A 16,503-nucleotide genomic window follows, 5' to 3' on the forward strand; every position below is an offset into this window, starting at 1 on the left:
AAATAAATAAATAAATAAATAAATAAATAAATAAATATTATTGCTATCTTTGGGTATAATTAGGATTTATATAAGTGTTTACCAAGCTGTTATCAGATCATTATGAATTATTACCACAGACAGGTTCAGGTGATAACGATCATTTTGACTAAGAAAACAAACACCTGAGCAAAAATATTCTGCTTAGATTTAGTAAACAAGCCGTTTAAACAGAGTGAGGCTGACGCAACGTCATCATCCCGCGCCGGTTGTTGACCACGTGGTGTGAAGAAGCAAAGTCAGGGGAAACGGCTGGTGTTCGGCTCGGGGTTATGACAGACAAACCGACCGACCGACCAATCGAAGTGTATAGCTCAAGGCTCGACTACGCAGTCGGACACTTCTAACATCTGCCTCTGCTTTGAGTTTGTTCGCCTGAAAATGAACAGCGTAGGTGAAGGCTGCACTGAGCTGAAGACCGAATATGACCAGTGTTTTAACCGATGGTTCGCCGAGAAATTCCTGAAAGGAGATCGTGGTGAAGACCCGTGCGTTGAACTGTTCAAGAAATATCAGTCCTGTGTTCAGGTAAACACGAACACAACGTCATCTGTAACAATAGCAAGAATCACTCTTACTTGACTGGTCAAATGTTATAGATGTTCTCTTGGATCGTTGGGATCCAAGGTTCAGTACAGGAACCTGAATTCACCTGTTTGATGAACCCTGGATCCCAAAGATTCAAGAGATGAGATTTTCCGGTTCTCATCTCTAGGACCTTTGGGATCCACGGTTCAGAACAGGATCAGGTTCTCCATACGCACTGTTTGTTTGATGAGAACCGGAACATCTCATCTCTCTTGGATCTTTGGGATCCACGGTTTTTAGGTTCTCCATACGCACATGACACTGTTTGATGAACGGGATTAGGTGTCGGAAGACATGTGCAGAACAGTGGAATCACAACGACTGAAGCTGACTCACTTTCATACAAGTATTTTATATCCGTCACTGCAGTTATTATTATAACGAGGTGAAACAGGAGCGGATTCTGCTGCATCTGATGCTGCTTCGAGCCAAATCCTGCTGATTTCCACAAACTCTGCCACTGTGTTTATTTCATTAAGCTATTTTCTAATCATGTGGAAGATTAACGGACGACAGAGACGCTTTGATAGAAGAAATGTATATTTATCTTTCTTACTCAAATCTGAACTATAATACCTTTTGTGTAGTTGTAGCTTCTTGTAGTCTTTTCTTACTTTCTTTACAGTACTTCTTTCTAGCCAAAAATCACAAATGACAAAAATTGGCAGCATTACACACAAGGAAAGCATTATCTTTCACACAGTACATGAGATCACAATGTCTATGACTGGTTAGCGATGCTGAAATTGAAAAGGGAGACGAAGCCATGCCATGCATCCATCCCACATAAAAAGAACAGTACAGTAGCTCTGTCTTTTATTGTACTTCTAGCAACAGATAATGGTGGCATTGTTGAAATTCAGAACTGCAATCTTCTCCCAAGGGCTTTGGTGTCAGTTATAAACTGTCAGAGCTTTCAGTGTTTAGTACAATTATTTGATTAGTACTGATGTGATTATGCCTTACAGAAAGCTATCAAAGAAAAGGACATCCCCATTGATGGTGTGGAGTTCATGGGTCCAAACAAAGAGAAACCTGGCAGTTGATGTGACTGAACCATTGTTCTTCTACAACTACTTGGGAGAAATCATTCTGGATTGCACTGGTGATGTCTACATCATACGTGACAAAGACTTGAGAACTGTTTTGGGCGCTGAGCAAAATGGTTTAATACTTTGTCAGGTGGAAAGCTAAAAAGGACACGGACGGTCGAGGTTTTTTTTTTTTTTTGCTTGTGTGCAGGGAATCCATACCTGGTAGATTTAACAAAGCCATTAAAATGTTGGATAAGTGGAATACCAAGAAACCGCACTTAACATGCCTCTGAAATATGACTAATACATTTTAAATAAACATTTTCATTACATTCTGTGTGTGTGTTTTTTCCCCTTGTATCATTTCAGTCATTCCACTTGTTGCATTGTTGTTGAGAGTCAAGAATGATGACATTACCAAATTTCAGGAGAACACCACCATGATTCAAATCTTTAATTGGAAAAAAAAAAAAAAGGAAAAAAAAAATCAAGCACACTTTTCATACATATCTAACACGATACAAAATGTAAGGAGGGAGTACATTAGAAAACAAACATAAGCCTTGTTTTCATTTTATTTAAAAGAAAGGATTCAGAAGAATTTAACAGATTAGCTCAACGTCTGTGAGAAAAGCTGTTTGCCACGGTAACAACAAAGCTGGACAAATGCGTTTAAACATGACGTCTGCCCTAAATAAAAAGATAAAAGCTCTCTTCATGGCAGTTATGAATTATCCAGTTATTATTGACCAGAAGAGAAACGTCTATCTTTCAAGACCATTTTGACACTCGTGAACAGAGACTAAGGCTTTCGGGGGTGGTCTTAATTTTGGAATGTAAATTACAAAAAAAAAAAAAAAAAAAAAAATTAAAAGGTAGGACACGAGGGAGGTCTGGGGTTTAGACCGGTTTGAACTTGTTTGGCCATTTACCGATAGTGACGTGGTGGTGGGCTGTGGTGCTGAGGCGGTGGTCTTCGTGATGGAGGACTGAGACGAGCCATATGGCGTGGAGGAGAGCGGTAGCGAGGAGGAGAAGCTCGGCTCTGGTACGGAGGGGTGTACCGCCCACGAGACCTGGAGCGTGAACGGGAACGACCCCAGCTTGTGCCGCGCTCCTCCAAAACTCTGATGTAGGCTGTCTCACCCTGTAGAGCGAAACAGAGATGCTTTTATCTTCTGTTCACTATTTTGGAAACTCAAAGAGGCTATCTCCTTCTAGCAATGTTAGAAAGAGTACATATATCATATTGATATAAATTAGTGACAAATTTAAAGGAAAAAAGCATAAACTGCCTTTGAACCATTTGCAGTGATGCTTCAGTCTATAGAGACTAAATCATTTGTAACCCTCATGTGTTTAAGGTTTAGGTTTAATAACCAGGTAATTATTGCTGTAACTAATCACTAGATAATTGGCTGTGATCGATACAACACATCAAATGCTGGGCCCTTGAGCAAGGTCCTCAACCCTCCCTGTGCCAAGGGTGCTGTATCATAAGCTGCCCCGGCACTCTGACCCGAACCTCCTCAGTTGGGGTATGTGAAGAAAAGAATTCCACTGTGCTGTAATGTATATGTGGCGATAATAAAGGCTTCTAAATTAGCAATCAGGTTACATGTTTCCTTTGAGAACCAGAGCCCTGTATAATAATGCATTCTAGATGCACAACATTTAGCTGTTAGTATTTCTGCTATTGTGTGTAACCTGGTGGGATCTGAACTCCGTGCCGTCCAGTCGACGCAGGGCATACTCCATGTCTTCCCGTCGAAGGAATTCCACCACACCCTCACCATCACGCTGCACATCAGCAAAGCATACATCTCCTGCCTCTCGCATGTGGTCTTTAAGGTCTTGCCAACTCCCAGTGGGAGGAAGGCCTGAAACAACAAGAACAGGACCTGTGGATACCAGTCAGTGATGTGCATCTAACACGATGATTTGTGTTGGAATGAGCGATACGCAAGCTCCTCGCAGAAAACAAAAAGGCACACTGGAGACACGGGATGTTTTGACCTACCCGTAACTATAACCCGGAACTCAGATCTACGTGACGGAGGTCCAAACCTTCCCCGTGGTCCACTGCCTGATCCGCCAAATTTGGATCCTGAGGAGCGAGGATATTCCACACGCAGCTTACAGTCTCCAAATCCATATCCATTCCTTCCATAGACGGCGTCCTCTGCGTCCCTATGGGAAAAGAGTAAAGTGCTCCTAACTTTCTTTCTATTCAGAGACTTTTGAGAAATGGATCCTCCATGTTCCCTGTCTTCAGTCAGTGATGGTGAAAATGACAACATCAGCCCTGGAACTCACCGTGGATCCTCAAAACGAACAAAGGCAAAAGGGATGGTGCCGCGGTTGTTCTTCAGCTCGATATCCCGAATTTTGCCATATTTGAAGAAGAGATCCTCAATGTCCCTCTCCTGCACATCCATGGGAAGGTTCCCCACATAGATCCTCCCGTCCGCCATGACTTAAATAAATGTACGCTTAATGGACCTGCAGCCTTCAAGAAGATACAGGGTTCCACCAAATGACCTCGAATGACAATCCTGGTTCAAGTCCGTCCTCCTAAATATGGCTTAATTAAAACTCTAAACTCTGGCCAGAACGGCAGCAGTAGTACATGTTGAGCTCAAGTAATAAACCATAGGACCTCTTCAAGACTTCAGCAGAATCTGAAACCTTAAAACACAACATAATTAATGAGTGGGTGAATGTGATTATGACAGGGGAAAAGTATCACATTTCTATAGAAGAAATAAGTGTTATGCAACTAGCAGCATAAAGCCAGGTTTACTCTCGTTTCTGTTTGGGGTTTCTAGTGAGATGATTTACAAAAAACCCTCAAAGTCATTTGCATTAATCACAATGGCATAATGAGTTTCAGTGCAGGTGCACGAACCGTCCTTTACAAAGCAAATCAAATCACTCGTCACACAGATTTAGTGTCCATATAAACTAAAGCCGCAATGCAAAAAAATCTTTCAAATCTAATGAACCCCAGTTATACTGTTTAGAATAAGTAGATGTTACAAATGTTTATGTGTATAAATGTATATATCTAACTATTGAATTTAAAAAAAAAGCAAGTTCTCTGCAGACCTATTTCAAAGAATGTATGAAGAGCAAAGATTGTCCAAGCCAAAAGAAAACAAGTTAAAATCAGAGGATACAAAAAAAAAAAAAAAGGATGCTGGGGCTGGAAAGCGAAAAGTTGGTCATAAAAGTTAATAGAAAATATTTTTTCTTTTAAACACACTCCTACATATAACAATTACATTTTAATTTGTTTTTACACAATCGAGTTCCTTACTCAGGTGCTGTGACTCCCCTGAACACCCCCATAAAACCATATTACTTTACCTCCATTGCTACTGCAACGAAAAGCCTTTTTCTGTGTAATCTACTACGGTTGAACATAAATGCAGAACTTCATGCTGCTAACACGATCATAAACAAATGATAGGTGACAAACGTCGTTTTGCTTATTAAAAACCAAGCAAAACAACATCTACACATCTCCAACTAAGTTGTTCTAGAGTTAAAAGCATGCACAAAGATTTCACAATTGATTTATACCTTTTGCCACAAGCTTGGTTGTTTTTAAATGGCTTGTTGGTACCGTGATGTTTTAGATTCGGTTATCATACCGTGAAAACTTCAAACGTCAAACATTACTGCTTGAAATCAACTCCATTGGCTTCATTTCTATAAACATTTCACACTCAAATGTAGTTCACTATGTTGACTAAGTGCTCGCAGGCTGAGGTGGTAAATACATTACCACAACTTGACAGCTAGATCACTAGAGCAAACTGATACTCGTAGTTGAATATAAACGACCTGCGGTTACACCACAACCGACTTCACTCATCTTACTCCAAGCCTGTCCTAATAAACTGAAACTAAACACAAAGCTAACCAGCTAAACCGAAGGCTCAATGAATATCGTTGAAAATACAAAATGATAATCACAAGAAACCAAGAAAATAATCAAAAGAAACCAATTACATTATATTATTTATCATATTATTTGCCTACAATTCAGTCTTGTCCTTCATTGATATTAGCCGGCTAACGTTAGCATAGCCGGCTAACGTTAGCATAGCAGCTAATGTTAGCATACCAGCTAATGTTAACATAGCGCGAGCTGACGGTAACGTTAATAAATACCTCGCGATAATGACGTGAGCAATTAATGCGTTTTAAAAGAATAATATTCGTGTGTAACAATATCCGACATTTTACTGCAAAACGTATTTACAGCAGACGGAAGTGTGAACTAGCTCGGAGCCTCCGCCTGCTTGCTAACGCGTCTCTTTGTTGAGACAAAGCTATTAGCTTAGCCGACTAGCACGCACGCTCTGCTCTATTTAAACACCTCCAGCACGAGGTGAATAAATGCGGCTGCGGTTTGTTTGTGCATGAAATGCGCAAAAAGTCAGTTAGACACTGTGAGAGGTGACCATACCTTTTATAAAAGGAGGAAGGTAGCAGTAAAGCTAGCCAAGATAAACAACCTAACTGAAGCTTCCTCCTGAGCAGGAAGTGTCTGATGACCAACGCGGTAGCTCCGCCCACTTTACCGCTCCCAGAGGGTTCAAATTATGAAGCCCCGCCCACTCCAACTAAAATATATATAAGGGTTTAATTACATATAAAAAGATTCAGATAAACGTTAATGAACAAGTTTAAAAATAACTTTATTTAGATAGATAGATAGATAGATAGATAGATAGATAAATAGATAGATAGATAGATAGATAGATAGATAGATAGATAGATAGATAAATAGATAGATAGATAGATAGATAGATAGATAGATAGATAGATAGATAGATAGATAGATAGATAGATAGATAGATAGATAGAGTATGTAGGGTAAGTAAGAGTATGCGTATTTAATTTCAGGAACACCAAAATAAATAAATAAATAAAATCCTTGAAGCAAACAAGCTACAGTTGCACAAGTTTCTCTGATAGATGCAATTCTCTGATATTGTAACATACTGTACCTGCTCAGACAAAAGCATAGAAATGTACTTATCACACTTTCACCTCCACTGTTTCATGAGCCTGCTTTTTTTATTCATGTGCTGATGGTGACTGTAATCAACCATGATCTTTGACATGAGTTTCGAGTGTCGGAAGTGGTTGTAACCTGAACCCATTCATGAGTATCTGATTTTCCTGAGTAACCAGGATGGACAGAATGAACTTTCATGAACTTGAATATCCACAGCTAGCAATCAAACCAGTAAAATCCTAATCCTAGCCCTTGTAGGTTCACCAAAACTCAAACATTGTTTGTAAAATGAAATTTATAATGCATTTGGGTAACTGAGTACTTTCCAAAGCATAGTTAGCCTTATTCGCACTTTTTATTAATTTATTATTTTTGGTTGTTGTTTTTTTTTGTTTTTGCAGTTGTTTATGTCATAAGCCATAATTACTACCTGAGATCAGACTCTGGTTGGTCTCGTGACAGCAAGCACAGCCCATAAAAAAAAAAACACACACTTGGTCAGGGAAACAATCACACAAACACTCACACACCCTTTCACACCGAGGCAGAGAGGTGGAATGACAGAGGCAAAGCCGAACCGGTTCTTTGAGCTAGTGAAGAGACTGTGAGGCTCGCATCAAGATGTCTAATAGTCACATGTTCTCAAAAATTTCTTTAGGACAAAGTCTTTCCTGACTCTCTTGGGTCTAAATCAGGAATTACTTTAATAAGGTAGGATGAAATCAAATCCATAATCTTTCCTTATAAGAAATGTAATAATAAATGTAATTTAGACAGAATTAACCAGTGTTACTGTAATGTAATCATTCTATTACTATGAGCTTCATTTCAAGTCTGTTAAGAGGATAGATGCGTTATATGGCGAATAATCATGGCATGCGTGGCAGACTGATTCCTTAATTTTTTGTTCCTTCAGTGCTTAACAATACCGCAGATTAATATTATTATTTTATACTCATCAACACTGGACTTGCTAGGCCACTTGTTCAAGCTGGGCACACACCTACACACACATACACACACACTCATTCACACACACTTTTCCATTCTGAAAATGTGGGCTGTGTTTGTGTTCATGTTTTTTTTTTTTTTACCTTAGGTTGGAGTTAGACAGCTGTGAGAAATTGATAATGTTACTAATGTGTAATATGTGTGGATGCTCAGTCATATGACAAAATATTTTGCGCTAAAGCTTTTATTTTTGGATGGTCTTGTCTTAAAGGTCTGATTTCAACCTTGCAGTTCAGACATCTGAAATCTCAAATTTCAGAGGTAAGGCGAATTCAAAACACACTTGATATCTAAAACTGACCTTTCCAATTTGTTAGTCACAAAAAATTCCCTTACAAACATTTCTTTGATCTTAATACCGCCAGACGTTATTTTGCGTACTTCAGGCTGCAAACGAATAATGCAGTGAGCGTGTCAAAAATAAGCCTTTCCTGTTTTGAATAGGCTTTTAGGCAAATACATATTTTTGTCATTCTTGGCTTATACAGCCTTTGTACCTGTTAATGAAAAGGTTAAACCAAACTTTAGGGAAAAATACAGTGTTAAGTGTTATGATGACAGTATATACAGCGTATTTGATATCATTTTCATGGCCCGAAGCTATATTTATTTCAGACCTGTGATCGATAGATGATACGTCTTTGCTTTTTCATTGTGTTGTTTTCTTCACAATGAGTTCCTTACATATCACCCACAAGGACAAGAAGAAAGCCCTGACTACACTGCACCCATTTATTTACCTAACCAAATGATAGAATCAACCCATTTTTCAAGTTGCTGCTTGGGAAACTTCAACTTCTTTTCTGACATTTATTTTTCCAACACATGATTTAGCTGATTTCATTCTAGTCTTTGAATACTAGCGGTCTAGGATATAAATAAGTTTGAAGTCTTAAAAGACGATCAGATTTATAATACTTTGTTTTCTCTGTAGCATCCAGCTAGCTAGGATTAGCCGATACTTTTAGCAAGCTAAGTAGAAGAAGACATAGAAGTAGAAATGAATTAGTGAAAGTGAAAGTGAAAGTGACGTGACATACAAGCGACGTAAATCATACGTGACTAAGTACAGTATGGTGACCCATACTCAGAATTCGTTCTCTGCATTTGACCCATCCAAAGTGCACACACACAGCAGTGAACACACACACACCATGAACACACACCCGGAGCAGTAGGCAGCCATTTATGCTGCAGTGCCCGGGGAGCAGTTGAGGGGTTCGGTGCCTTGCTCAAGGGCACCTCAGTCGTGGCCGGACCGAGACTCGAACCCACAACCTTAGGATTATGAGTCAGACTCTCTAACCATTAGGCCACGAATGAAAACGCTTTTAAGGAGATATTCTGTCACAAAGCAGCTTTGCGGAAATCTCGAGATTGATTTCGATCCTAAATTGTCACACAGAAAATCTGTCAGTAGCAGCTTCAGGATACAAATCTACAACGGTGAGCTTTTATAATGAGGAGACTTTGAGATAAACCGTGTCCTGAAGGTGTAAGGTTCTAAACTTGTCATGGATAGTTTAAATCAGAGCTATTTGTTGACAAGTTTTTTAAAAAAAAAAATAGACATAAATGAAATGTATTGAAAAAAGGAATGAAAATAAAACTCAAGACATGGAATAAGTTCACCTGCGACATGTCTCTTTGTCTTTCATTCTGTCTTTCTGTCTCATTAGAGGATGTGATCAATGTTTGTAACGTTGCTCCTGTCTTAGCAAAATGCCACAGCCTGTGCTTATAATTTACTTTAAATAAGTATGTCGTAATAGCTTACGTGCATTCAGTGGTAGAAATCACGATCCACTCTTATCGAAGCTTTTTCTGTTAATTATCGTCATTAAGTATTATAATAATTTTTCTAAATTAAACAGGTTTTAAAGGGGTTTTAATTTGAAACTAAACATCTCAAGAATATGTATTTATATAAAATATGTATTTTGTACACTATATAAGTGGACCCTGGCTGCAAATATTTGGAGAACCCATGAGATAAAATAAAACATGTAATAAAATTAAGAAAACTAGTTTTTGGTGGATATATTTCATCCATCCATCCATCCATCCATCCATCCATCCATCCATCCATCCATCCATCCATCTGTTCTCTGTACCAATTATCTTAGACGATAACCTGAAGTCTATCCCAGGGGACACTCTGGACAAGGTGCTAACACATCATAAGGCATAATCACTCACACTCTCACACACTATAGACAAGATACAGTAAAGATACCATTTAACCTACAATGCATGTCTATTGACTGGTGGAGGAAACCTGAATAAAGGGAGGAATCCTTGAAACACAGTTTGGGAGTAAATCCAAACCCTGAGCACATGGGACATAGATGGGAATCAATCCCAACCCTGGAGATGCTAGGCACAAACAGGCAAACATACAAATTTTCAAGGTAATAAACTTCCAATACTTTAATAAAACTGCGTTTATCAGAAAAGGACATCATTTCATTTTTTTTGTAGTATGAAATGTATTTCTTTATATATTTATATATGGAAATAAATAAAAGTTTTATTCTTCCTCATTGTTCTGCTATAACTTATATACCAGAAGTGGGAGAAAGTCACACATGTGCACAAGTCACAAGTAAGTCATGAATGTCAAGTCAAAGTCAAGTCGAGTCTTTTTTTAATATGTGTCAAGCAAGTCTGAAGTTTCAAATTTGCGACTTAAGTCTGACTCGAGTCAAGTTATACTATAACTGTAGGTATGACTCAAGTTCCCCATCTATCTTACTGTATATACAGTATACAGTACACACTGGAACTTTAGTGTAAACATTATTTGTGATGACAACTGAATGTATCTGACTTTGCATGAGGGAGGTGGAGTATGAAGCCAAGCCTTTTATTCAGCTCCTCGATGTTTTATTGTGTGCTAATTACATTCTGACTAATCTGAGACACTGCAGTTTCACAGAACAATAATCAATATTTTATATATATTATGTAGCGCTACAGTAACTGCAACAAGACAATAACGTTTAAGTAAAATGTCATCACTGGTTGTGTCCAAAGTATATTGCTTTAAATGCCCAATTGGCACAAAAAGAGAGAATAACAGGTAACAATTTTAGCTATTAGTTCAGAATTTTGTTCAGGGAATAACCAGTGTATCCTGTATTTTTCGTGACACTATTACACAGACCGGGAAGGGGGGGGGGGGTGTTTATGTTCAGCAGAACAGGTTCTCCAAGCTGGTTCAGAAATGAAAAGTAAAAACCTGAAACTGGGCTTGGTCCATGTACTGTATGCCACTTTTCTTCTGAGTAGTTTCTGTGAGTGTGATTAAATTCCAGATTAAAAAAAAAAACATTTTATTTTATTATCGAACCTTTTATTACTATATTACTAGCCCATGAACACTACTTCTCTGACAAAAGATCTATCTCTGTGGCCTAAGATCTTTGATCCAAGACCTTGGGAAAGATCTTGGGGAGAGGAAATGATAATAACAAATGAATTTTATCAATACAATCTACATATTCTTAAATAGAAAAAGCATTGCACTGCTTAATTGCACTGCTTAATTATTATAGCAATAACATGACTCAATATTCAGCAAATTTAATGTGTAAACACTCAACATCCTTTTCAGCAGTATGACCCTTGTCTTGTATTCGAACCCCAGTTGTTTAATAGGCAATGATTTTAACATCGTAGCGCTTTGATTCCACATAATTGATGCCAATTGACCAAATCTGAGGAAACCAGATTAAGATTCAACACTACTATGAATGTATATTGACTACATTTATTACAACTAGACTGTGGTCTAAATTATACTCCAGTAATATGTCATATAAGTGCGTTTATCCATGTAGTAAATTTGTAATATATGTAAATGTATGGGTTTGTGTACAATCACAGAAAGATTGGTACTAAACGGTACATTTCCTTGTCATTGCAGTTGGACTGTCAAGTAAACCTCTTTTTTGTTATCCTTAGTGTGTATCTTTTACCTTTTTTAAGCTAATTAATAGGGAAAGACTTTTTTTTTTTTATTAAGATTCATCTTCCTACCTTAAATTTTTAATTTTTAAAGGGACAGAAGAAAAGACAGGGCCAGAAAGATAAGTGTTAGTCAGTTTAGTACCTTAGTGTCCCTTCAATTCTAATCAGAAATCAGAAATCAACTGGTTCTACACCACTAATATTGTCCAAAAAATTCATGATATACTGTATATATAACGGTCCATATCAAAAAGCCACAGTAATCTCCTCATTTATAATCCACTGACACAGTTAATCCTTTGTTTTTAGCCATTGTGATATCAATATCAAGCCTGACTGCAATGCCTACTGTACAAAACACATTCTCACACACATTCAAGACTCAATAACAGACAGCAGTGTAAAAAAAAAAAAAATTAACCCCTTCTTTTGTCTGGAAAAAGCCAGCTTTTTTCACATTTTTAAATGAGGTCCTTGTCTTACTACTGACTCAGCATTTTAATGAGAGCAAGTAATATGGAAAAACATTTTCTCAGTTCTCTCTTAGTTCAAGTTGAAAGGAGATTGTAATGCTACAACCCACAAAGAAATCCTATAGAATTTTATGCGAAAGCACACGTATGTCATGCTCAGGCGTCCACATGTTGTGGATATTGTAGGGCATATAGTGTTTCAGTCACTTTGAATGAAAACATCTCGAATTACATCACAATAAATATCTTCCACGAGGTTGAGAGCATAAAATTGTGCAGGATATCTTTGTGTGCTGTAGCATAATAATCACCCTTTAATTTGATATAAGAGAGAACAAAGAAAATGTTTTCCAGCATGACAATGCCCCTGTGCACAAAGCTACACTATAAAATCCTTCTCGGAAGAGTGAAGGTTAAAACGGAATGGGTTTAGTAATATAAAACTCATCGCTGATGCAATTTAAGATGATATCATACTGTAATTGTTGACAGAAATTGCATTCTCCGAATGCAATGCCTGAAGACAATATGTGTATACCAGAGGTGGGAGTAAGTCACACATGTGCAAGTCACAAGTAAGTCTCAAGTCATGAATGTCAAGTCGAGTCAGTTTTTTTATATATTTGTCAAGCAAGTCTCAAGTCGGGGGGAACGGTGGCACGTTTGCCTCACACCTCCATGGTTGGGGGTTCGATTCCCGCCTCCGCCTTGTGTGTGTGTGGAGTTTGCATGTTCTCCCTGTGCCTCGGGGGTTTCCTCCTCCTCCTCCCGTTCCAAAGACTTGCATGGTAGGTTGACTGGCATCTCTGGAAAATTGTCCATAGTATGTGAGAGTGTGAGTGTATGAGAGTGTGTGTGTGCCCTGCAATGGGTTTGCACTCCGTCCAGGGTGTATCCTGCCTCGATGCCTGATGACACCTGAGATAGAGGCTCCCCGTGACCCGAGAAGTTCAGATAAGCGGTAGAAAATGAATGAATGAAGTCTCAAGTCTCAAATTTGCGACTTATGTCTGACCCGAGACAAGTCATATGACTCGAGTCCCCCATCTCTGATAAATACACACACTGTTAGACTTTTCTGAAAAAGAATGAGTTCATCTAGATTGCCAAACTTTCATCTAGGGCTTTCTAAAATTCCTAATTTTGCTTCCACATCAACAGGTCTTTGGGAATCATATCTGGAGGTTGTGTAGAAAATGAACCATCATCTGCCCAGGTCAAGTGCACACATGCTTATGTTGGGATTCCTGTTCACCTGCATTACAATGATGTGGTACTCTTTTTCAGTGCCAGCATTCCAAATCAACACACCAAGGTTTGCCATTCATGTTCTTGTCAAAACAAGATTATGTAATATTCTTGCTAGAATTTTGCACTTGAAATGAGATTACTAGAATATGGTATAATAACTGCATTGTTTATTTGGTTTTGTCAGACATTTTTAAAAAGGAGACAATATATGAAATTTCTAGAGAGAAAATGCAATGATTACATAATTTGGTTTGGGAGAGCTGGAGATAATTTCCATCAACTTGTTTTGGAGGATTATTTTATTAAATTTAAACTAAAGTTAGGGTTAGGGATAGGCGTTGGGTTTAGGGTAGGGTTATGGTTAGGGTTAGGGCTTTGGGTTATTCGTTAGGGTTTGACTCTAAACCTACTCACTTTTAAAATCTATGAAGAGATTTCATGTTTTATTATTAGGATAGGCAATGTCACGTCACCTTTGGGTTAGTTCCCTGATAATTGCTGTTCATCAAAAAGGAAGGATTCCTAGTAACCCTGTACTCCATCTATCTAATCCACAGTTTTCCAGTGACAGCGCCATGTGCAAATAAAACCCCAACAAGGCAAAAGAAGTCTTCCTTCTCTAAAAGTGAGCACTGTGTGCCAAAAGTGAACATAATGTTCCTGAAGACCCACAAAGCAGCAAGCAGCACTGTTCTAAATATAATTCTGCGCTATGGAGAGAAGAACGGGTTGAAGTTCGCTCTCCCCAACGGTCGAAATGATTTCTCGTACCCTGATACATTCAGCCGCATACATGTGAAGGATTACAAGCCAGGTGCATGCTTTAATATCATCTGCAACCACATGCGTTTCAATGCTCCTGAGGTCGAAGCTCTTCTACCTAGCGACACATTCTTTTTCACCATCCTCCGAGACCCAGCTCTGGTTTTCGAGTCCTCGTTCCATTACTACAAAAGCGTCATACCCTTGACATGGAGGATCCATAGTGAGGATAAACTGTTGGATTTTCTGAATGAACCACAGCTCCACTTTAACTCAAATGGCTTCAACTCCTTTTACCTAAAGAACATTCATTTTTTCGACTTAGGCTTTGACAACACACTGGAACCAGAGGATCCGTTAGTGGACAGAACCATTCGTGCCATTGCAGAGCGCTTCCAACTCGTCATGATTGCTGAACATTTTGAGGAGTCCCTCATTCTGCTCAAGGATGCTCTCTGCTGGCAGATGGATGACTTGCTGTTCTTCAATATGAACACCCGCAGGCCTACAAGTGTGTCCCAGCTTACACCTGAGCTGAGGGCCAAGGCGCGTGAGTGGAACGGAGTTGACTGGAAGCTTTACCGTTACTTCAACGCCACGCTCTGGGCCAAAATAAACGCCTACGGCAGGAAGCGCATGGAGCAGGAGGTGCAAAAATTGCGCCAGAAGAACAGCAAGATGGCAGCCCTCTGCATTAGTGGTGGGATGGCTGTGGAGGATCAGGACATAAGGGACCTAAGCATGAGGCCCTGGCAGCCTGTTGGAGAGAGCTCTATTTTAGGATACAACATGAAGAGCAACATCGAGCAACCATTCAGGGATATCTGCCGAAAAATGCTAACACCTGAAATTCAGTATTTAACAGACCTGGGTGTAAATCTGTGGAAAACCAGATTGTGGGGCTGGTTCAAAGATATTTTCACACTATGATTTAAAGAAATAGTTCCATTCTATGTCTGATCTCATGATTCTGAAAAGAATGGAACAATTTGGAATAATTAAATAGGTTGAACACGTTTTCTGACAACTGTGACAAAGAAATGGCAGCCTATGCAGTAAATTAGCATGTTTAATATTCTTGATATTTTTTAAGAGAGTAAAAACAGAAGGCAAAATGAATCTGATCCATGCAAGGTACATTTTTCTTTCCCCTTGTGTTTTGACTGCTGATTAGTTTGCCACTTTCTCTGACGAGATCTCATTTATTAATCTGTTCTCCACTCATTTCTTCCTACCGGTTTCTTCCACTTTCTATACATGCTTCTTTTCTCCAGCATTCCTACTAACTGCCTGCAAAAGCTCATCATTTCTACAAATGGATCTGGCAAGAACTCGTTACTTTCATCACTAATATCTAGCCATTTATTGACAAATGAGGCTTAAACTGACTCTGAAAATTCAGACATCTTCATTTATCTGTTTTCTATTTGAAATTTTTGAATATACTGTATATTCTCAGCTCAAAAGATCTCCAAAATCGAGTCTTTACCCAGTCTGATCTCACCATTGAGAAGCTTCATGCCACTCGATCAGCCAAACTTTTAGTTCTCATCCTTCTTAACAGATCAGCAGCCTTCAACATGGTCAATAACAAGATTCTTAAGTCCATCTGAGCCTTGGAATCAGTTGCACAGTATGGCAAGGGTATGGCAATAGTATGGCAGTCACAGTGGGACTGTTATATCAATTATTATGAAGAAGACACTTTGTGGTGTCCCACAAAGCTCAGTTCTCGGACCCCTAGAATTCTCCCTCTACGCCTGTACTACTGCTGAGGTTTTATCCTCATGTGATTTTAATACCACTGCTATATCGATGCTGATCCTCTTCTTTTTCCAAGTAGGACATTATTTAGCTTCCCTAAAGATTCAGATACACCCCTACTCAGATCATACCATCTGACAACACAGGTCATTCCACAACAGAAGGATCTCCACAGAAGCCACTCAAAATCTTAGTTCATTGTCTGTCTTCACAAAAAGACACAACCTACCTCTTCATTAAGAACATTCTTTAGCACTAATGGAAAAAAAAAACTTGACTTGTACTGTTTTTGTTGTGCTAACTACTCAGGGCCACTGGAGCAGAGCACAACCTTTTGATCAGCAGCCCAGGGCTCTAACCATGGCTGGTGGTTGCCCCAGAAGATTTAGCACTAATACTTAAAAAAAAATCTTTTGTACTGTTTTTTTTTGCTGTATAGACTTGTTTTGCTAACTTCTCTGGGGCTGTTATGGTTCAGCATTTAGGACCGTAATGATATGTGTGACAATAAAGGCTTTGTATCCTACCTTTCTGTTTCACTCTGTATGTGGATGTTAGTACTAACATGTGACAAGTT

The 16,503-nt window shown here is 38.8% G+C and overlaps 3 protein-coding genes across 4 annotated transcripts; 2 read left to right on the forward strand and 1 right to left on the reverse strand.

Moving 5' to 3' along the window:
- The first annotated feature begins 172 nt into the window (after positions 1–172).
- Positions 173–1,993, forward strand: triap1 (TP53 regulated inhibitor of apoptosis 1). The gene is made up of 2 exons (XM_027139597.2): positions 173–567; positions 1,596–1,993. The coding sequence occupies exons 1-2, from the start codon at positions 421–423 to the stop codon at positions 1,671–1,673; spliced, it is 225 nt and encodes a 74-aa protein (XP_026995398.1). The 5' UTR covers positions 173–420; the 3' UTR covers positions 1,674–1,993.
- A 107-nt stretch (positions 1,994–2,100) lies between these two features.
- srsf9 (serine and arginine rich splicing factor 9) lies at positions 2,101–6,246 on the reverse strand. Its single transcript, XM_047804897.1, has 5 exons — positions 6,139–6,246; positions 3,978–4,349; positions 3,682–3,851; positions 3,369–3,541; positions 2,101–2,808 (listed from the first exon to the last, which is right to left on the reverse strand). The coding sequence occupies exons 2-5, from the start codon at positions 4,133–4,135 to the stop codon at positions 2,590–2,592; spliced, it is 720 nt and encodes a 239-aa protein (XP_047660853.1). The 5' UTR covers positions 4,136–4,349; positions 6,139–6,246; the 3' UTR covers positions 2,101–2,589.
- Positions 6,247–7,214: 968 nt separating this feature from the next.
- On the forward strand, positions 7,215–16,452 carry gal3st1b (galactose-3-O-sulfotransferase 1b). Of its 2 annotated transcripts, XM_027139385.2 has the most exons (4): positions 7,215–7,404; positions 7,916–7,965; positions 13,311–13,464; positions 13,958–16,452. In XM_027139385.2, the coding sequence occupies exons 3-4, from the start codon at positions 13,346–13,348 to the stop codon at positions 15,090–15,092; spliced, it is 1,254 nt and encodes a 417-aa protein (XP_026995186.1). In that variant the 5' UTR covers positions 7,215–7,404; positions 7,916–7,965; positions 13,311–13,345; the 3' UTR covers positions 15,093–16,452. The 2 variants fall into 2 exon arrangements, with proteins under 2 accessions (XP_026995186.1, XP_026995187.1); XM_027139386.2 differs by lacking the exon at positions 7,916–7,965.
- Positions 16,453–16,503: the final 51 nt, after the last annotated feature.

Source organism: Tachysurus fulvidraco, chromosome 20 (genome assembly GCF_022655615.1).
Source record: "Tachysurus fulvidraco isolate hzauxx_2018 chromosome 20, HZAU_PFXX_2.0, whole genome shotgun sequence".
NCBI classification, from domain to species: domain Eukaryota; kingdom Metazoa; phylum Chordata; class Actinopteri; order Siluriformes; family Bagridae; genus Tachysurus; species Tachysurus fulvidraco.